At 48.7% G+C, this 21,280-nt stretch overlaps 1 protein-coding gene across 1 annotated transcript; it reads right to left on the reverse strand.

Annotated features, from left to right (window-relative positions):
* Nucleotides 1-63: 63 nt before the first annotated feature.
* Nucleotides 64-20,452, reverse strand: LOC310690385 (serine/threonine-protein kinase NLK2-like). The gene is made up of 11 exons (XM_083469201.1): nucleotides 18,181-20,452; nucleotides 16,462-16,591; nucleotides 15,041-15,096; nucleotides 13,981-14,087; nucleotides 10,862-10,947; nucleotides 8,791-9,000; nucleotides 7,703-7,804; nucleotides 7,488-7,574; nucleotides 6,350-6,548; nucleotides 2,209-2,302; nucleotides 64-1,740 (listed from the first exon to the last, which is right to left on the reverse strand). The coding sequence occupies exons 1-11, from the start codon at nucleotides 18,420-18,422 to the stop codon at nucleotides 1,692-1,694; spliced, it is 1,362 nt and encodes a 453-aa protein (XP_083325327.1). The 5' UTR covers nucleotides 18,423-20,452; the 3' UTR covers nucleotides 64-1,691.
* Nucleotides 20,453-21,280: the final 828 nt, after the last annotated feature.

Raw genomic sequence — 21,280 nt, forward strand, 5'->3', positions numbered from 1 at the left:
AAGGGTCGAATAATAATAGTAATAATAATAGGAAGAGAAATTTAAAAAATCACAGGAGAAAAATACACAGCATAAATTTAATTCAGCTACCATGGAGCACAATTAAATTAGGAGGAAAAAAAATTATTACAGCCAAGACAGTTCAAGTTTCCAGGTTGTTGGTTGTGTTTTTTGTTTTTGTTTTTTTCATTTTCTTTTTCAGGGACAAAGGAAAAATGCACACACGCACACACGCATTCTGGATTTGAGTCTCTAAAAACCGACAGGGTCATAAATTAATAAATGAAACTGAAAAAATTAAGAATAAAAAAACATCCAACAGCCACCCTCCCCTGCAAAAAAAAAGCCAGGAAAACAAAATACAGATTAACAACAAAAGTATGAAAGTTCAACACCCCTACCCCCGGCTAAAAATAACAAACACACAAACCAAACACACACTAGGAGAAAAGAGGTAGATTTTCGAACGGGTGTGGAAATAAGGAAGGAATAAGTGTCCTTGAGGAGTGCTAAGAAGAAGTGGGGTGCTTTTCTGGCTGCAGAGTGGGGTGGTGGGAGAAGGAAACTTCCAGAGATTCTGTTGACAGGATGAAGGCCTAACTAAACTATACAGTAAACCCCAGCAGTGATTTTTTTCAAAGGCCACGTTGGGAGATGCCAAAATGGAGCCAGGTGGTACCTCAGGTGTTTTCGTTCTGGGGTTGGTGGTGGGACAACTGGAGCAAGCAGACAAGGAAGAGATCGGGCCCTCTCTGCCACACACACTTCAAATCCCTGCCCCATGCTTTCATTGTAACTTTACTTAAAAACCTATTGGTGTTCCATCACTGATCATATTTACTTAGGCCCGGAGTCCCCTCTTCTGATTGTAAGAAGTGGCAGAATATTCAGTGTGAACTGTTAAGAGAACAATATGGTTGATAAAGGCTGTATGGATACCAGCTAGGAAATTGGGTTTCTCCCCCCCCTCTACCCCCCCACCTGTGGTTCTTTTGGGACAGAGCATTTAGGGGAACTAATAAAACATGCCACTTATTTACGGGACGGTGCCTTGCAGATAGGAGTGAAGACGCAGCCAGTAAGGAGACCCTTCAATGATCCTAAAGAGGATTTTTTTTGAAGGAGTGGGGGAACAGCAGGGTTTGGTGCAAAATGGGCGGAACATACTGAGAAAAGCAAACATCCCTTTGCTCCAACAACTGCAAACCCTCTAGGGGTAGCAATACAGAACCCTAATAATACAGGAACAGAGAGGGAAGGGTAACTCAGCCAGGAGATGGACAAATACAGGCGTGTCGGGGAACAGTGCAGATTTGGGGGTGAGTTGCACAAAGAGAATACCTACAACCTAAAGGGTTTTCCAGTGCAGAACAATAAAGGTGGAGGGAAAAAGACATCAATTGATGCAAAAAACAATCCCTTCCCAACCCTCCCACCCAGCCCAAATAATATTAATATTCATAATAATAAAAAAAGACACAGATGTTTTCCCCCCACCCCAAATGTTTGTCCATGAGTCAAAATATTCAAGAGTGCAGGATTAAGAAGAGTGGTTGTTTATTCTTCTTCTTCTTCTTTCTCTCTCTCCATCACCCGATGAAAAGGCTCTCTCATTCTGCCCTTCTCCTTTGCTTTCCCTTTTTCTTCTTCTCCTTTCTTCTCTTTCTCCCCACCCCGTCCACTGGGAGCCTTCATCTCTCCTCCTTTTTGGACACTTTGGAGGAATGCCAGGCCGTGGAGCTGCCGAGTGGAAACAAGAAGAGTTTAAAGACCCTCATTTCCAGGCCAGAAACCCACTCCTAAGGTATACCTGAAGGAGCGTCTCCACCCACATCGTTCTGCCCGGACACTGAGGTCCAGTGCTGAGGGCCTTCTGGCAGTTCCCTCACTGCGAGAAGCCAAGTTACAGGGAACCAGGCAGAGGGCCTTCTTGGTGGTGGCACCCGCCCTGTGGAATGCCCTCCCACCAGATGTCAAAGAGAACAACAACTACCAGACTTTTAGAAGACATCTGAAGGCAGCCCTGTTTAGGGAAGCTTTTAATGTTTAATAGATTATTGTATTTTAATATTCTGTTGAAAGCCGCCCAGAGTGGCCGGGGAAACCCAGCCAGATGGGCAGGGTATAAGTAATAAATTATTATATCATTATTATTAAGGTGTGGGGGGATTCCAGCTATGCCACCAGGGGGCAGCACCGCACACTCACCGGATGAAGGTTTTGAAGGCAGCCGACTGGGGGTTGATACAGAGTGGGACGCGTTTCCCCCGCTGCTGGTCCAAGATAAACCTATGCACCAGCTCTGGAAAGGAAGAAAGGGGTTCCTGTCAATCCAGTCTTCCCATTTATTCACGTCTCTTTTCCATGCCCAGAGTTCAAAAGCAGCTCTTCATATCTGTAATTTTGCCTTAAAACTTGTTCCTTCCCACCCAGGGCTCGCTCCTTTCCCGCCCCAAGGCCTGCCAAACAACCACACTTGGACACAAAACTTACTGCCATGGTGGGCACGTGGGGGTGGCTATTGACAACTGCTTGCAAACTTCCATTAGTCCAAAATAACAGATCGTTTAGGCTGCTCGCTGGGGCCAATCTAAGCCATGGGTAGGCAAACTAAGGCCCAGGAGCTGGATCTGGCCCAATCACTTTCTAAATCCGGCCTGCGAACGGTATGGGAATCGGTGTGTTTTTACGTGAGTAGAATGTGTCTTTTTATTTAAAATGCACCTCTGGGTTATTTGTGGGGCCTGCCTGGTGTTTTTACATGAGTAGAATGTGTGCTTTCATTTAAAATGCATCTCTCGGTTATTTGTGGGGCATAGGAATTCGGTCATTCCCCCCCCAATATAGTCCAGCCCCCCACAAGGTCTGAGGGACAGTGGGCTGCCCCCCTGCTGAAAAGTTTGCTGCCCCCTGATCTAAGAAAAGCCATTTTGCCAGCTCTCCACTTAGCCTTGCAGGCCACAGGCCTGTTTCCAAGCTCAGTTCAGTGTGCTGGTGTTTGGCCTCTTATTTAGTTGCTTTTATATCCCACCTGTCATGGCACTGGCAGGCAAGAATGCCCATTTGGTGCTCTGGTGTTTTTATTACCTTTTGCTGTTTTTCTTGTTGCTGTGTGTTTTTCCCCACACAGACGCACATAGGAAACCACAGTTGAGCAAGCCTGCAGGGCGGGTGACAGACGTGGGTCAAAGTTGGCCAACGCAACCGGTGACTCACGGTGCAGCCCGTGCTTCTCCAGCCTGGAGCCCTCCAAAAGTCTGGGGCTGCAGCTCCCGTCGTTGAGCCTGGCGCCATTGGCCAACATGGCGGGGCACTGCCCAAGAGTAGCAGGGGCTCAGGCGGGCCCCTCACTGCCCTGTTGCTCATCGCTGAGGCCCCAGACTGCTGTTATAGAGGTGGGCAGGCAGGGTTAGCACGTCGGCATGGGAGTGAAGCTCAACTTCTGCCCGGGGGAGCCACCTGCCATCTTAATTTACCCAGAATGCAATGCTCCTCGGCCGATGCAGATTCCAACCCCGGCCAGTGAATGGAGAGAAAAGGGACTAAGGGGGCTGGGAAAAAGCACCCCATTACACCCTATAGAAAGATGGCTGATCCAACTACAGTGGTACCTCAGGTTACATATGCTTCAGGTTACAGACTCCGCTAACCCAGAAATAGTGCTTCAGGTTAAGAACTTTGCTTCAGGATGAGAACAGAAATTGGGCTCCGGCGGCGCGGCAGAAGCAGGAACCCCATTAGCTAAAATGGTGCTTCAGGTTAAGAACAGGTTCAGGTTAAGAACGGACCTCCGGAACAAATTAAGTACTTAACCTGAGGTACCACTGTATGTGGCTGGGGGGGGCAGTCAGGGCACGGTGCTGAGGACCCCCTGCAGTCTGGTGCTGGCCCTGCCCCTCATTTAAAACCACTGGAGATGCAGGCTGGGGCTGAGGGCACCGGGGTAGGGAAGGCTGGCCTAATCCTGCCTGCTCCTAGAGCCAGCAAACGCTCCTTCTCCTGATCTTCAGAGCCCCCCCCTGTGGCCTCCTCCCCCCTTCTCTCCCTCAGTTCAATCGTGGCTCCTCCACCTCCTTATCCCCCTTCCAGGGCCTGAGGGTCTCCTGCTCCCGCAATCCCCCTTACAAGTAATGTCGGAATCGGTCTTCTCCTTTGCTCCCTCTGGCTCAGCACTGCCCACACTGACTGGCAGCCGCTCTCCAGGGTTTCAGGCAAGGAGACTCTCCCAGCCCTGTCCTGGGAGATGCCCAGGATTGAACCTGGCAACTTCTGTACACCGAACATGTGCTCTAACCACTGAGCAGCAACCCTTTGCTGCCCTGCCATGCTTAGAACGGCCTCCCAGGTCAGCGCCACGGTGCCCCTCCCTTCCTCCTCCTCCTCAAAAACGACATTTTCCACAACCCGTTTGGCGGCACGTGACCCCGAGTTCCCAGACCCCTCCTGCGACTCAGCCGGTAACTCAGCCCAACAGAAACACACAAGCTTCCCCATTTCCTTCCACTTTCCCTGCTATTTATTTCAAACCGTTAACATGCTGCCTTCCTTGTTTGTTTTAAAGCAACTTTTCATTTCTTAAAAACAAAGCAAAACAAAAAAAAAGCTTTGCAACAATTAAAAGACACATTGCGAGTTTCGGAATCTAACGTGGCGGTACACTGCAAATGTATGGTTGCAAATTCTCCTGTTTTTAAACCGTTGCTGTGCTTTCTTTATAAATACAAAATATTTTAAAAGATACGTGTATGCTGCCTTTCTGAAGAACAACAACAATAATAATAATAAAATCCTCCCAAGCAGCTTTTTCCACATAGACGTATCAGTTGGGTGCTGGGACAGAGGGTGGGTCCCTGCCAGATTCTAGATTATCTCCTCCTTGAAGCCAGGACATGTCCTGCTGATGGGCCTCTGTATATATAATTTAACAAACCGCCTTGTTCGTGTTTCCATGCAAGTAAGTCCCGCTGTCTCCAACTGGTCACACCCCTAGCAAGCGAGCCTAACCGTGCAACCTTTCTGGATTATCCAGGAGTCCAAGTGGGGCGCAGGTGGGGAGTGGGGCAAACCTTTGGTCCTCCAGATTTTCGAGACCCACAACTTACGGTGGGAATCACGTTTCCTACCCTTGTCTCTGTTTCCAGGCAGTTTTCCTCTGCTCATCTTTTCCCTCTGCTGCTTGTGTTTCAAAACGTATTACCGTATTTTTTTCTCTACAAGACTCACTTTTTCCCTCCTAAAAAGTAAGGGGAAATGTGTGTGCATCTTATGGAGCGAATGCAGGCTGCGCAGCTATCACAGAAGCCAGAACAGCAAGAAGGATTGTTGCTTTCACTGCGCAGCGATCCCTCTTGCTGTTCTGGCTTCTGAGATCGAGAATATTTTTTTTCTTGTTTTCCTCCTCCAAAAACTAGGTGCTTCTTGTGGTCTGGTGTGTCTTATAGAGCGAAAAATACGGTACTTACAACTTAATTGCAAACGCTATCAGCATCAGTTGCCTCGGGGATCCTGGTGTGGCAAGCCAAGATAGAAATTAAAATAGCCAAGGAGGAAGGACCTTTTGTCTTTGTCCATGGAGTTTTCTTGGCAGGGATACTGGAGTGGCTTGCCGGTTCCTGCTCCAGGTGGATCACGTTTGGTCAAAACTCTCCACTATGACCTGTCCATCTTGGGTGCCCTGCTTGGCATAGTTCATAGCTTCTCTCAGTTATTCAAGCCCCTTTGCCACGTCAAGGCAGTGATCCATGAAGGGGAAGGTCCTTCCTCCTTGGCTATTCGTATAGTTATAGGCTATTCGTATAGGTCCGTATAGTTAAAGCTATGGTTTCCCCAGTAGTGATGTATGGACGTGAGAGCTGGACCATAAAGAAGGCTGATCGCCGAAGAATTGATGCTTTTGAATTATGGTGCTGGAGGAGACTCTTGAGAGGCCCATGGGCTGCAAGAAGATCAAACCTATCCATTCTGAAGGAAATCAGCCCTGAGTGCTCACTGGAAGGACAGATCCTGAAGCTGAGGCTCCAATACTTTGGCCACCTCATGAGAAGAGAAGACTCCCTGGAAAAGACCCTGATGTTGGGAAAGATGGAGGGCACAAGGAGAAGGGGACGACAGAGGACGAGATGGTTGGACAGTGTTCTCGAAGCTAACATGAGTTTGACCAAACTGCGGGAGGCAGTGGAAGACAGGAGGGCCTGGCGTGCTCTGGTCCATGGGGGTCACGAAGAGTCGGACACGACTAAATGACTAAACAATAACAACAACAAGGAGGAAGGAATAAAGCCACGGGTGGAACTGCCCGGGTGCTCAGAGTCCCTGGCCAGGAGGGAGCCTGGGGAAGAGGGCACTCTACCTTTGACCTGCCAGACGGAGGTGAGGTTCTTCTCGTAGGATCCATCAAACTTCGGGTCGGCCCGGGGCTCAAAGTCACTGGTGTAGACGCGGCCCGAGGACACGGAAAAGCAGCAGGTGCACATGCAGGTGTGGTAGCGGAGCCGGCCCTCGTCCAGGTAAGGGTGCGAGAGGGCATCCTTGGCAGAGATCCGTTTGGCCTGCAGGCAGGAGGAGGAGAGTCAAGACAAACATTGAATGTTTTTCACCGCTATTTGAACAGCGGAAGCTGAATATTCAAATGAGAATGAAGCACCTTGCACTTGGCATTTCACACCTGAAAAGCAAAGCTTGGCTCACCACAGTTCACTTTAAGCACTGCCTTTGGTCTGCAACAAAACATTTCTGTTCTAAAATTATACTGACTTCTGCATTAAGGCAGGGCTTCTGTTGAGGGTAGCTCTTTGGGCGATCTGCTCTCAAATGGAATTCAGGTGGTTTGGATTATCAAAATCAGATAATCTAGCACTTCAAGGAACCTGCAGTGGGTACCAAGAAACCAGCAGGTTCTCAGGCTCAAGCCTGGCTGGCTGGCTGAGAAAGCGAAGGCTGTGTTGTGACTGTGGAACGGAAGAACATACAGTCGTATCTTGGATCCCGGATGCCTTGCGAGTCAAACATTTTGGCTCCTGATCGTCGCAAACCCAGAAGTGAGTGTTCCGGTTTACGGACTTTCTTTGGAACCCAAATGCCCAACGCGACTTCCGCAGCTTCTGATTGGCTGCAGGACCTTCCTGCAGCCAATCAGAAGCCATGCCTTGGTTTCCGAACTTTTTGGAAGTTGAACGGACTTCCGGAATAGATTCCGTTCGACTTCCAAGGTACCACTTTACACACTTTGTGCTTGCAGGTGGTGGCAGTGAGGAAGCATCACCACAACAGCTTCTTTTCCATGGAGTCGGCAGGGGAGAGAGCAGCTGCCTAACGTTTCATCATTTGTTTTTATTTCATTACTTTTGCATCTTGCCATTCTTCCCAAGAGCTAAAAAATGCAGTCGTGGTTTTTCCCCCCTTCTTGTTTCACCCTCACAACATTCCTGTGAGGTAGGCCACCCCAAGAGGCCGTCACGGGGTCAAGACCTTCCCTGACACCAACTCACCGGGTCAAAGACCAGCATCCGACAGAGCAGATGGACAGCTTCGTGGGTGGCTTCTCCAGAGAGCATGTAAAGGACAGACAGCGACGGCTGGAAAGAGACAGAGCGGGCTGAGTCTGCGAAGAGGGGCACATGCCTGGCCCCATTCTCTCCCTCTTTCCCTCCCTCCCCGTCCTCACAGTTCCCCCCTCCCAACAGACAGTCCCAGCTGTACTCACTGGCTTGTGGCTGCCCCGCAGAATGTGGGCACGAGCCCCTTCACAGGCTGAATGGAGGGCGGCCACAGGAGGAGTCCCCAAGAGGTCTGTGATCAGGTCCAGCTGCCGACCGCAGAACAGTGCAAAGGAGCCACGAGGCCGGAAGGGAGAAAGAGGGAGCGGCAAGAGGGAGCAGGAGGACAGGAAAGAAAGAAATTTACTGCTCCTGCGTTATGATCAGCTACAGAGTCCCTCCGCCTTGAATGCCCACAGGTACAGTCCATTACGTTGCCAGCCAAAGACGGGGCCTTCTCGGTGGTGGCCCTGCAGTTGCGGAACTCCCTCCCTATGGAACTATCAAAGGCACTTCCAAATACACGTCTTCAGAAGCAGCTGGAAATCCAGCCTGCCTTTCTGTTTTTAATCACACCTGATTCTTACGATGCCAGATTTTTAATGTGTGTTTTTGTTTTCTAAACCCATTCAAAAGTATCTCAATCGGACCTCCTTTAGTTGCACGCCAGTCCCAGGTTTCGTCTCTAGGCTGAAGTGAGAACACCCCTGGTCCGCAGCCCTGGAGAAGTTGCTGCCAGATTGTGAAGGCAATACTGAGTGAGATGGACGAGTGGTGAGACCAAGAGCAGCCAATGTGACAGGACTCTGGCTGATGCATCCATCTGCCCCCACCCTCATTGCCCTGCCTCACCTTCCAGGCACCCGGTGTCAACTTGGGAGTGATCAACATCCTTAGAAGCCTAATATGCAATGTCATTTTGATGTCACCCATCTTTAAGGAAAATGAGAATTTGTCTTTTTCGCATTGTAGGTGGATGGATGGCTTGCTGTCTGGTGCCCACTGGTGGCCGTTTTGTAGAATTACAAGCAGCGGTGATATGGGACTCAGCTACACTGGCAAAGATTTTATATGCATTGTTTATGCATTCTAACACTGTGCCACCAGATGGCGCTGTGGAGTCTCGTTTTTGCCAACCCGATTTTCTCATACCAAGTTTACAACACATTTAATTGAAATGCTTCTAGATCCAGCCACGCTCTTTGCCACCAACAGCTTCCCGCCCTTTCCCCAATCCTGGCTTCCTATACATTACCTGCTGAATTGGGCTCTGGGCCTGGAAGAGAATACGCCTGCCCAAAAGTTCAGCGAAGATGCAGCCCACCGACCAAATATCAATTGGGCGTCCGTAGTGCCTGGTGCCCATCAGGATCTCAGGGGCCCGGTAATATTGAGTTACCACTTCTTGAGTCATGTGCTGGGACTCATCTGGCTCCTCTACCCGGGCCAAGCCAAAATCGCAGATCTGAAGGGAAGACAAGGAGTGTGTCAAGCGCTAGAAGGAGGACAAAGATCATAGACATCGGCCCCAAAGTCCTCTCCAACTTCCTTCTGGTGTGCAGTGCCCCCTGGTGGAATGAACCGACTTCCTTCAAAGCCACGAGTGACCCTGATTCCATTAGGGGTGCTGGGGCTCAAGCCTACCAGAAAATCACGCCCTTTGACCTGGAAGGATTTTCCTTTGGATCCCAGCTGTGTATTGGTGGGCTGCGGTGATTCATTGAATAGTGAGAAACGAAAAAGCTTTTCTGAGCATGACACTACGTTCCTTTCCTTCACTGTCGTTTCACATATTCTACGTCAGTCCTGGCACTATAAATTGTTTCTCTCCAAAATGAGACAGGGAAAAAGTCTCCTGCTTCACCTCCGTTATCAGGGAAATGCTGCCCTCTGCCAAAATGAGGGTGGACATCTGCAACATTGCTTAATTTGGACGTTTATCCCTGCAGATTTAGTCATTATTTACAAAGGCCAAAATTGCCTTTTAATCCTTACTTCCTTTGTCCCCGTGACAAGATGCAGGTCTTCCAGCGCAGGGTGGGGCTGTGAGGACCCCGTGCCCAGTGACTTGCAATCCAGCAACCACTTTTTTGGGGGGAGAGGGGGCGGCAACAGGATCCCCAACCCTGTTTTAGAGGACTAGAATTAATTGGTAGAAACTTCAAGGAAGCAGATTTTGATTAACCATTAGGAGATACTTTGAAGCTGCTCATCATAAGAACCTTGTAGTACAGTGGTGCCTCGCAAGACGAAAAGAATGTGTTCTGTGATTCTCTTCGTCTAGCGGTTTTTTCGTCTTGCAAAGCAAGCCCATTGAAGGATTAGCGGATTAGCGCTATTAGCGGCTTATTGGATCAGCTGATAAGCGGCTTAGTGGCTTAGAAAAAAGGGGGGGGACCGCAGAAACTCGCAAGACATTTTCGTCTTGCGAAGCAAGCCCATAGGAGATTCATTTTGCGAAGCACCTCCAAAACAGAAAACCCTTTCGTCTAGCGAGTTTTCCGTCTTGCGAGGCATTCGTCTTGCGGGGCACCACTGTACTGAAGGATTTGTCACCCAAGTCTGCTTAAAATCACAGAACGGTAGGGCAGAAGGGACCCCAAGGGTCATCTAGCCCAACCCCCTGAAATGCAGGAACCTTTCACCCAGTGGGGGGTTTAAACCCACAACCCTGGGATTAAGAGTCTCATGCTCTACCGACTGAGCTATCCAGCCTCATCCAGCTTGTTTTCCTTTCCCTCCACATCCCATTTTTTGTTACATGTTTTCTTAGACTGCAAGCCTGAGAGCAAGAGCTGTGTTATTTCTATGGACCTACAAGTCGCCGTGGGAGCTTTTTCCAGTTAAAGGAGGGGGGCATGAATGCTTCGAATAAAGAAAGGATCACTTGCTAGAGTTTCCCTTCTTCACAAATGGTCACAAGCTAAACAGACGTTTTCAGTGCGCAAGCAACAACCGTGAGATATCCCGTTAAGTAGGGTTGCCATAAGGACACAGCCGGGATTCGGCCATTGAGAACTGCGTCCAGGAGAAAATCCCTGAAATGTCTGGGAAGATCCGGACGCATGGCAACCCATATCGGAAGTGGCAATTTCTTGAAAAAAATAGCTCTAAAACCTGGGAAAAAATTTTTGCTCAACTAGCTCAACAACTTTGGCCAAAAAACAAAACACAAATTTGCCTTTAAAAGCTCAACAACTTTTCTGTCCGGATTTTCACTTTCTGAAATATGGCAAACCTATGATTAGCAATCACAATATTAATTAGTGGGATCAGAGACAATTGCACCCTAAGGGCTCCCCCTAGAGGCTATAAGGCTGAATTACCTTGAGGACACAGTTGCTGTTGACCAGCAAATTCCCAGGTTTGATGTCCCGATGGAGAACACCAGCAGAGTGCAAATATTTCAGCCCTGGCGGAGAGAGAGAAAAGAATTCGCAATGTCACAAAACTTGCCTGCTACAAATTGGCTGACTGAAGCAAAAGGGAAAAGGCTGACAAGTTTGATTAGAGTGGCTCCAGTTAAATATATATATATATATATACCGTATTTTTCGCACCATTGGACGCACTTTTTTCCACCTAAAAAGGAAGGGAAAATGCCTGTGCGTCTTATGGAGCGAATGTGTGGTCCCTGGAGCCAAATCGCTGCTGCCCTGCGCTGCTGGGGTGCTCTTTGGTGGGGTGGGGGGAGGAGCCACGGTGCTCTGCCGGCAGCCTCCGTTTTCCCCTGAAGCCCCGGCAATGTTTGCAAGCAGCGGGAAGGCTGTGCGCTCCTGGGCTGCTCTGTGGGGGTGGGGGGGAGGAGCCAAGCGGCTCTGCCGGCAGCTTTTGCTTTCCCCTGAAGCACCGACAAGGTTTGCAAGCAGAGGGAAGGCTGTGCGTCTTTGCCCCACGCTCCTGGGGTGCTTTTTGGGGGTGGGGGATGGGGAGCCACACTGCTCTGCCTATAGCTTTTGCATTCCCCCTGAAGCTCTGACAAGGTTTGCAAGCAGAGGGAAGGCTGTGTGATCCTGGGGTGGAGAGGGGGAGGAGCTACACTGCTCTGCCTACAGCCTTTGCTTTCCCTTGAAGCCCCGACAAGGTTTGCAAGCAGAGGGAAGGCTGTGCGTCTTTGCCCTGCGCTCCTGGGGTGCTCTTTGGGGGGGGGGAGCCACACTGCTCTGCCTATAGTGTTTGCATTCCCCCTGAAGCTCCGACAAGGTTTGCAAGCAGAGGGAAGGCTGTGTGATCCTGGGGTGGAGGGGGGTGGGGAGCAGCAAATTGCTTTCTCTCAGTGCCTCCTAATTCAACTGCAAAGGATTGCCTAACCGGATTCTGAGCTCCATTTGAAGTTTAAAAATATTAAGTTTGGGGATTTCTTCAGGTAGCAGTTTTGCAGAAATAGTCATAAATACATGTAAAGCATTTCCACAATTCAGTATTAGTGAGCTCAGCTAAAACCGAGCAGGCATCTGGCTCAGTAACAGTTTAAACTAAACAACTATAACCAAAATAAAAAAAATTCCTTCCAGTAGCACCTTAAAGACGAACTAAGTTAGTTTTTGGTATGAGCTTTCGTGTGCATGCACACTTCTTCAGATACCACATGAAAGCTCATACCAAGAACTAACTTAGTTGGTCTTTAAGGTGCTACTGGAAGGAATTTTTTTATTTTGACTATGGCAGACCAACACGGCTACCTATCTGTAACTGCAACTATAACCAGACATCCTGTGTGTTTGTGTGTGGACCATGTTTCTAGCAGCTAATCTTTATTGCTGAAAAGAGGCACTGATATTCCACTCCAAATCTATAATTCATTATACAAATTCTTACAAGTACAGTCCACCTATACCAAACCAAAAACATTGTGTTCTCTTGTTATTGAATGGAAGCTATTTATCTGCCCTCTTTTCCTCCTCTGTTCTTTGCTCAGTCACTCCATTTTGAATCTTCCTTTCAAAACAACCATGCCTGTTTTGAGAAAACTTCAGAGATTTAGGAACTGGAGCACAATCATTTGATCTCTTTGCTGTTCCTCCATACTCCAAGCACTTCTCATTTGCACAGCCCTGGTTTCAATCCCTGACTATTAATATTCTTGATTAATAACAGTAAAATGCTCAAGTTTTAATTTTTGTGACTGTTGCCAATACTGACTTCCCAGTGATGATGAAAACAGCTACATTATAATGGAATGTCTGTCCTTTTTCCATTCTCTTCATTATATATTGTGGCTCGCTTTAAAGCAGCAAAGTGGACAGGAGCCACCCACTTTGCTGTTTTAAATAGTTTAGTACAACATTTGAGTTGGATTTTTTCTTCTTCTTATTTTCCTGCTCTAAAAACTTGGTGCGTCTTTTGGTCAGGTGCGTCCTATGGAGCGAAAAATACGGTATGTGCAACTACTTATAAAAACTAGAGTGCTAGCACTATCTTAAAAGAGGCATTTTTCCTCCCATCACTTTTTCTCTTACAAAGCAGGGAATGCCTCTTCTAAAACGACATCCTTGCGTGATGTAAAAACAAAGGAAAGTACGCTTCTGGCTTCAGAACTACCATTTTACCCATATGCCAGCATTATTGATAAATCAATTAACAACATACGATTTATGGACTAAAAACTGCGGTTAATCCGGTTTTCAGCTCTGCAAAGAACAAAAACCTCAGAGAAGGAAGGAAGGAAGTGATTGAAAGGCGGTAAAAAATACATGAAGCGTGATAGAACGAGGCTGAGAAAGAATTGAGAAAGCGCAGGTGAGGGACAGAAGAAAATAGCAATAAAAGTCAAAAGGGAAGAGAAGCATGAAGGAAAGGAGAAGAATTTAAGAGGGTGGAAGGAAGGGGTATTCGAGGGACGGAACTTCAGAAATGGGTTGGACATCAACCCTCCTACAATAAAAGGTTGTGGCATCTCCACATCCTACAGAGATCCTCTGGTGGGAACTTCTAGTGGCTTCTCATATCCCTGAGGTTCAGTTGGCCTTGACTACGCACCAAGCCTTTGATGTGGCAGGCGCTGTGCTGTGGAACTCCCTGCCACTAGAAGTTCAGCAGGAATCACCCCTGTCCACTTGCTACGGTAATGGTGTCATGAAAACAGTTATTCAGATGAGCCTTTGAAACATGATTCCCATCCCCTAACGAGTTTTTATTGTTGTTTTTCTAGAAGCTACTGTACAGTGGTACCTCGGATTACACACACTTTAGGTTGCAGACTCCGCTAACCCAGAAATAGTGCTTCAGGTTAAGAACTTTGCTTCAGGATGAGAACAGAAATTGTGCTCCGGCAGCGTGGCGGCAGCAGGAGGACCCATTAGCTAAAGTGGTGCTTCATGTTAAGAATGGACCTCCGGAACAAATTAACCTGAGGTACCACTGTAATTTGATGTGTTGTATACTGACTGCCTTGCAGCATATTGTTAATGAAAAACTCACTTTAGAAATGTTTATAGATACTCACCCCTGAGGATCTGATACAGAAAGACCTTGATGTGGTCAGCGCTGAGAGGTTGTGGAGACACAATGACTTTGTGAAGGTCACTTTGCATCAACTCAGTGATGACGTAACTGGTGGACATCGTCAAGGAGGATGCGGGAGATGGGACCAGAGAACGACCAGGTATCTGAGAGCCCAGCCCCTTCCCATCGTAAGCAAAAAAGAAAAATTGGTTCTCCGCCATTTAGTTGAACCAACTGCTTCCAGCAAAATTAGGAGGCAGAAAGCACAGAGCACGCAAAGGCAAGGGCAAGGCAAAATTAAGGCAAGTCTAAAAAATAATAATTATACAGATGGACCACCGTGCAGATCAAAGACAGGTAAAAGGAAAGTAAAACACGCTGCAAAATGAAAGAATGTCATCAAGACAATTGAAACGATGGAAAAGGCCAACATTGGCTGTAAAAGAGACACCAAGAATGAAAATGGGGGGGGGGGGGATTACTGAAAACAAAAGCGGAACTAATGGAGGTTATAATTGGGGAAGACAGACAAATAGTGTTAACAGCAGAAGGAGGTAAAATAAGAAGAAACAGGCAGGGGAATGAATGATGATATTCTTGAAAGCAAATAGGTTACCGGAAAAGAGAGACACTGAGAAGTGAAGGAAAACGAAGACGATACAAAGAAAGGGACTGAAATGGAGCCGAGAAGAAGCCGTGAAACAATTGCATGGGGGGGGACGATGACTGAGAAATGCTTGACAAACGGTAAATTAAGGAAGCTAAACACAGAAAGGAAACAAAAACTAATTTGGTGGGGAAAAAGCATGGCAAAAGAATTATAGGAAAAAACCCCAAACCAACACAATGCCTGAAAACTGTAAGAAAAGCAATTTAAAAATAAATAAATGAACGAACACATAAAAGGGGTGGGTGGGAAGGAGACAACAAAAAGAAAATACCTATATTGGCCTCTCTGGCAAAGGGTAGAGGCGGGGGGCAGAAATGATAAGCAAAGGAATGCTGGGAAGATAACTGAGCAACAGGCTGCACCGGGTGCCTGCGTGTGGGACGAAGGATACATCTCCTCAAAACAGTCGATTTGTGGAGGCTGGAGAATGTCCAACGCTGAGAGGACCTGAGAGATCAAGAGAAAGAACATTTAACAGTTGTGTTTTTGTTTTTGTGATGTCCTGTCATAGAAAGTTATGTGGGATGAGCTAACTCAATGTATTTCCATTACATCAGCAAACCAATGTAGCTGTTATGGCTCCTCAGCCCTCTTTTATCACTCAGGGAAAAGGTTATTTTGCTACTTCAGATACTCTCGTGAAAGACGGAGACACAGATGGGCTCCAGTCACAACAAAGTGGTCAGGTTTCTAAACGCTCTGAACGACTGTGTCCTGGAACAGCTAGTCCAGGAACCAGCCAGGGGAGCAGTGACCCTGGACTTACAGTCAAACCTCGGTTGTCAAACGTAATCCGTTCCGGAAGCCTGCTCAGCTTCCGAAGTGTTCGACAACCAAGGCGCAGCTTCCGATTGGTTGTAAAAGCTTCCTGCACTCAAGCGGAAGCAACTTCAGACATTCGGCTTCTGAAAAAATGTTCAAAAACCGGAATATTTACTTCCGGGTTTCGGCGTTCGGGAACAGAAACGTTCCAAAACGGAGCCGTTGGGAACCGAGGTTTGACTGTAATCGTAAGTGGTAGCCAGGACCTGGCAAAAGATGTAAGTTCTGTAGAACCAACTGGGGACAAGTGACCATCGCATTATCAAAACCAACATTTATGGGAAGCAAGACAAGTACCAATGAAATCCCAAACTAGTCACATCTGGCTTCAAAAGAGGAAACCTCTCCAAAATGAAGGGACTGGTACAAAGGCAGCTGAATACCAAGAGGGCCAAACCTATCCAGAGTGTGGGAACCACTGTATTGGGAAGTTTTTAACATTTGGTGTTTTATATTTTATATCTGTGGGAAGCCGCCCAGAGCGGCTGGGGCAACGCAGTCAGATGGATGAGGTAGAAATAATAAAATTATGATGAAAGCTCAGCTTGAACGTGTGCCACAAACCAGGGAAGGTACCGTCAAGGTCCTAAGAACATAAGACCAAGTCAATGACCCACCTCGGCCAGCATCCTTCTCTACCCACTGTCCATGCCATGCGTAATTTTATAATATTCTATCACATCACTTCTTAATCACCTTTTGTCTAAAGTCCCAATGCTGCAACCTTGGTTCAGAAACAGGGTGAGCGAGGGTGGGGACACAGCAGATGTGTATAAAAGCCATGCACAGCACAGAAAAAGTACACAGAGTGATGCCACAGAGTGATTTCTGGAATAAATCTGGATGGCGGCTGGCACTGACGGGACCACTTGCTCCCCTACCCCTCAACAGAGAGGCCCATGGAGAGATGTGCTGACCTAGCAGAGCAGCCCAGCAGAGGACACTTTGCCGAGCCCCACCAACCTCCCCTCGCACCCTCGGCACACTCACGTTGTCGTGCTTGAAGTAACAGAGCATTCTCAACTCCCTGAAGACCCGTTTGCAAGAGACCAAGTTCTGGAAAACGTTGGGCATCTTTTTGAGTGCAACTCGCGACCCGTCTCGGGGATCCGTCACCGACCTGAGGAAAGAAAAACAGAACGCCTTTGAAATGGCCGTTCACAGCTCCTCTAGTCCTCTGGCTCCGGACTGTGGAACCAGTGGTCTTCCTGATGCTGTCGGACTGCAATTCCCAGCAGACCCCAACGGTCAGGAATGGTGGGAGTCAAACACCCAGAAGGCTCCAGCTTTCCTGATCCCTGCCCTAGCCCCTTCCTTCCCTGCTTCAGACTTCAACCTCCTCAAAAAACCGAAACAGAACCCAGTGTCAGGAGCGAGCCAGCAGTAAATCACACTGAGCAAGTTGGCGTTAACTCTTTATTAGCAAAACCCAAGATATGCACAGGAGTATCAGGCATACTGGGCACAGCAACTGACCTGCGACAGGTCTTGTCCCCATGGAGCAGAAGCTGAGACTGAAGGTCTGCGCCTCCCCGCAGCTGCCTAAGTCCCCTCCTCTCCAGGGTTTCCCCCAAGCAATCTGAGACTGCTCCTGCATGCAGCCAACCTCTCCTCTGCCCTTTTCATGCCTCTTCTGTCGTCCCCCCCCACCCCCAGTTTTAAATGCTTTATTGGTTGAAAACTTTACAACAGAAATATGCAATGGATGTTATAGGCAAAATAAGAAATAAAAAACAAACAATTATTCATTCTTTAACTAATACTTGCTTTGTACAGTGGTACCTCGGCTTACATACGCTTCAGGTTACATACGCTTCAGGTTACAGACTCCACTAACCCAGAAATAGTAACTCGGGTTAAGAACTTTGCTTCAGGATGAGAACAGAAATCGTGCAGCGGCGGCAGCAGCAGGAGGCCCCATTAGCTAAAGTGGTGCTTCAGGTTAAGAACAGTTTCAGGGTAAGAACGGACCTCCGGAACGAATTAAGTACGTAACCAGAGGTACCACTGTACATCCATTTGTGATTAAATTTGACAAGACCTGTGATCTTCCCCTTGCGTTCCCGTGCTTAAACTTACTTTCTCTGTGGTACTTGACTTGCTATAAATTTTATTTTATAAAATTATCCTACTTACACATCAAAGCTCAATCAAGACCCGCCAACAGATTGATCTTTTGACAGTGTTCTTTTACATATACTCTGTATATATCCCACTCTCTGATCAATTTTTCATACGCAACGTCTCTTAACCTTGCTGATAATCTCGCCAGTTCAGCGTACTCTCTTATTTTGTTTTGCCATTCTAATTTTAGAAAATTTTAAAATTAAAAATAAAAATATATATTCATGCCTCTTCTGTTTCTGGGAGACCGGGGGAAGGAAAGCTTGCTGCAGCAGGAGCGGGAGACCCTTCTGGCTCTTCACCAGCCTGACTCATCTCGGCCTCTCGGCCTCCCTCTTCTCCTGCTTCAACTTCTGGACTGCTCTCTGCCACAGACTCTCCCAGCTCACTAAGCCCTGTTACCGCTTCAGCTTCTGACACCTCCTCCCCCCAGTCTGCTCCCTCTGACCACTCACGGTTGTCGTCCCACCACCACTCCGCTGGCTCTGAGCCTCCTTCCCTTGGGGGTTCCCCTGCTCGTTCCCCCACTATTCCTCCGCGTCCAACCAGCCCACGACCCCCAGCGACCCCAAACTCCTCACTCACCACACCACGCCAAAAGCTCCATAGCCGATGGGCCGATCGGGCTCCGGCTCCACCATGACCGCATTGCTGAGTGGCGTCTGCTGCGGCGGCGGCGAGGCTAGCTGCACCCCATTATTGCAATAATACTTCTGCCCCCCACCTAGCCCGGCTGCTAAAGGGGGTTGTATTAACCCAGTGAGCGCCCCAAAAACATTGCTACAGAGCTGGGCTTGCAGGGGGTGATTTGGGTCCTGAAAAGCCATTGGACAAAGGGGGGGGGATTAAAGAAATGATGGTTTTGAGAAAGGGGCTAGAGAGAGCCTGCTTTAGGAATCAGAAGCGGGGTGTGCTCTTGGGTCTGAAGTTAGGATTTCAAGGCACCCTTGGGACAGTGGGGAAACTCTGAGCTGGGGGGAAATTTTGCGGCTGCCTATTGAAAGGCTGGCTGAACGCAGGTATACAGGGCTGAAGAAACGTCTGCCAATATTGGGTGCTCGAAAGTTTTGGGGCGTCCCAGAATCTGCAAAGGAGTGTTCTTGACAGTTGTATGGCCTTAGCAGCACCTGTTCTTGAAAGCTCTCACGACTGAGGACGAAAGGGGAGGGATTTAGGGATACCTTGAATGTGGAAGGATCTGGAAAAAGCGGGTTGTAGGTGGGTGTCTTGGGTTATGGGGCACGACGGAGGCAGTTTGGAGGGTCTCAGATCACTACTTTCAACTCTCGTTGAAAGCGGGGAGATTTAACACAATAAAACTCTAGTTGTCCAATTCACGTCCCTCTATCAGAGATGAAACACTCCAGGGAATATCTCTAAGGAGGTTTTTTTTCCCCTGCGACTTTCAGACTGAATTAAATGAAAAGGAACAATCTGTCAAAACAGATTTTAGGAGCCCAGGTTCCAGAAGGTTGGATAGGCTGAAAGAATTGTTGGCTTTTATATCAGGAACCTCTGGGATTAGGTGTTTACTAGAGAGTAGGCAGGCACTCAAATGTTATCTCACTATATAACTGAGATTTAGGGAATCTGTTATTACTACTGTTTCTGTTCTTTTACAAACAGATGCAAATGCTGGACCTTATAGAAATGTGGCGAAGCAGCCCAGGCTCCTCCCTGCTAGAGGGACGGAAAATTTGGGGATCCCCGTAGACATAAATGGATAGTATGACCTATAGCTATGGGAGAAAGAAATTTAAGCAAGGCGCCCGTCTGGAATCAGGGAAGCGGGAGCAATTTCAGAAGTGCACTTCAAAATATAGGGGAAGGAGATCTATTGCCTTTCTAATAAGGTGGGGGGAAGGAAGAGGTTCAGGGTTGTACCACAGAAATCATGAGAGGTGGCTGAAGTAAACAGAAAATTCAAGAGCAGCAGAAATTCTGGACAGCGTCCAAAGAGATGTTTGTGTGATTCTCTACAATTATGACCAGCAAATGTAAATAAGACCCACAAGGGATCTCTTACACAGAGGGGTGAAATCACTTTTGGGGGAAGCTTATTGAGAATTGGGGGGGGGGGGTCAGGAAAGTAAGATTCCTCTTTGAAAGGGGTTTCTGTTTTTAAATGTGTGTGCAGCAGACTCAAGATCTTCCTTTACGATTTGGAGAAGTTTGATAAAACCTAGGGGTGCCTGGAAAAACCCTCTCACAGGTCAGCTGTTGACTGGGGCAGATGTTGATGCCTGGGGGTTGCTGATGGTAAATATTAGGGTGCTGGAGGGGGTGTTCTTTTGGGGGCTGGGGGGCTGGGTGTCTTCTAGTGGGAAAAGGTGTTTCTTGGAAATAGAATCAGATAATTTCCGGGGTGCTCAGAGAGGATGAATGAGGGTGTCAAGGGGGGGGGGAAGAAGAGCCTTAAAGGAGACCCCCCTCCCGACGCGGAAGCCCCTCCAGCGGTGGTTGCGGGGGGGAAGGTGGGGCGCCCATCGCGGCGGAATGGGGTCCACCCCCCACCCGCCCCCCCGGGTGGGCTTCGCAGAGCCTCAGCAAGGCATGGGGAGGTGGGGGTGGGTGGGCGCTGCTGGCGCTGCTGCTGCTGCGGCCGGAGACAAAAGGGGCTCCCCGGGGAAAGGAGAGGAGAAGGAGAGAGAGAGAGACCCCCCTGCAACCTGCCCCCCCGCCCCCCAGCCAAGAAGGGCAAACCCGAGCGAGGCGGCAGCGGCGTCTGGGCGGGCGGCGGCGGCGGCGGGGTCTTTGTTAGAGGCGCTGCGGGTCCATCTTTGCAGGCAGGAGGGAGGGAAGGAGGGAGCAAGGAAGGAAGGAAGGAAGGAGGCAGCAGCAGCCTGGCAGGAAGGAAGGAAGGAAGGGGAAGGCAGGCGGCGGGACGCGGAGAAGCCCGAGAGGAGGAGCAGCGGCAGCAGCAGGGAGAGGGGAGTCGGGCGGACCCCATCTACCGGCCGCGGGGAGAGAGGCAGCCTGGCCGCCCAGGGAAGGAAGGAGGGAGGGAGGCAGGGGGGGAATGGAGGAGAGGAAGGGAAAAGCAGGGAGAGCAAGTGAGACGGGGAAGGAGAGATGGAGGCCGCCTGGATTTGGAGATCAGGTCCTAGGAGGAGAAGGCGCCAATGGCCTTTTCCCACTGACTTGTAGATTTATTTAGGATCATTCTTCTAGTCCAACCCCCTGCAATGCAGCTGGCCCGCCCGGGGACCGAACCTGCAACCTTGGCCGTATCAGCCCCGTGCTGTATATGGAACCAACTGGGCTCCTAAAATCTGTTTGGACAAATTGTTTCTTTTCATTTAATTCGGTCTGAAATTCGCAAGGGGGGGGGGACCGCCTTAGAGATATTGCCTGGAATGTTTCATACAGGGACGTGAATTGGACAACTAGATTTTTCATGTGTTAAATCGCCCCGCTTTCAACAAGAGTTGAAGGTAGGGATCTGAGACCCTTCAACCTGGATGATCCGGGTGGGATCATCTAGTACGGCCATCTGCAACGCAGGAACCTTTCACCTGAAGTGGGGCTTGAACCCACAATCCTAAGATGAAGGCTCTCCTGCTCTGCTAATTGGGCTATGCCTCAGGTGGCCCTGATATCTGAGAAGAGGCATGGCATAAGGCCTAGGACAGGTGGGGAGTGGAAAGGGACTGCGTTGTATTCAAAACTAGGAGACTGCAAGGGG

This window comes from Podarcis liolepis (genome assembly GCF_965112155.1).
Source record: "Podarcis liolepis genome assembly, chromosome: 13".
NCBI classification, from domain to species: Eukaryota; Metazoa; Chordata; class Lepidosauria; order Squamata; family Lacertidae; genus Podarcis; species Podarcis liolepis.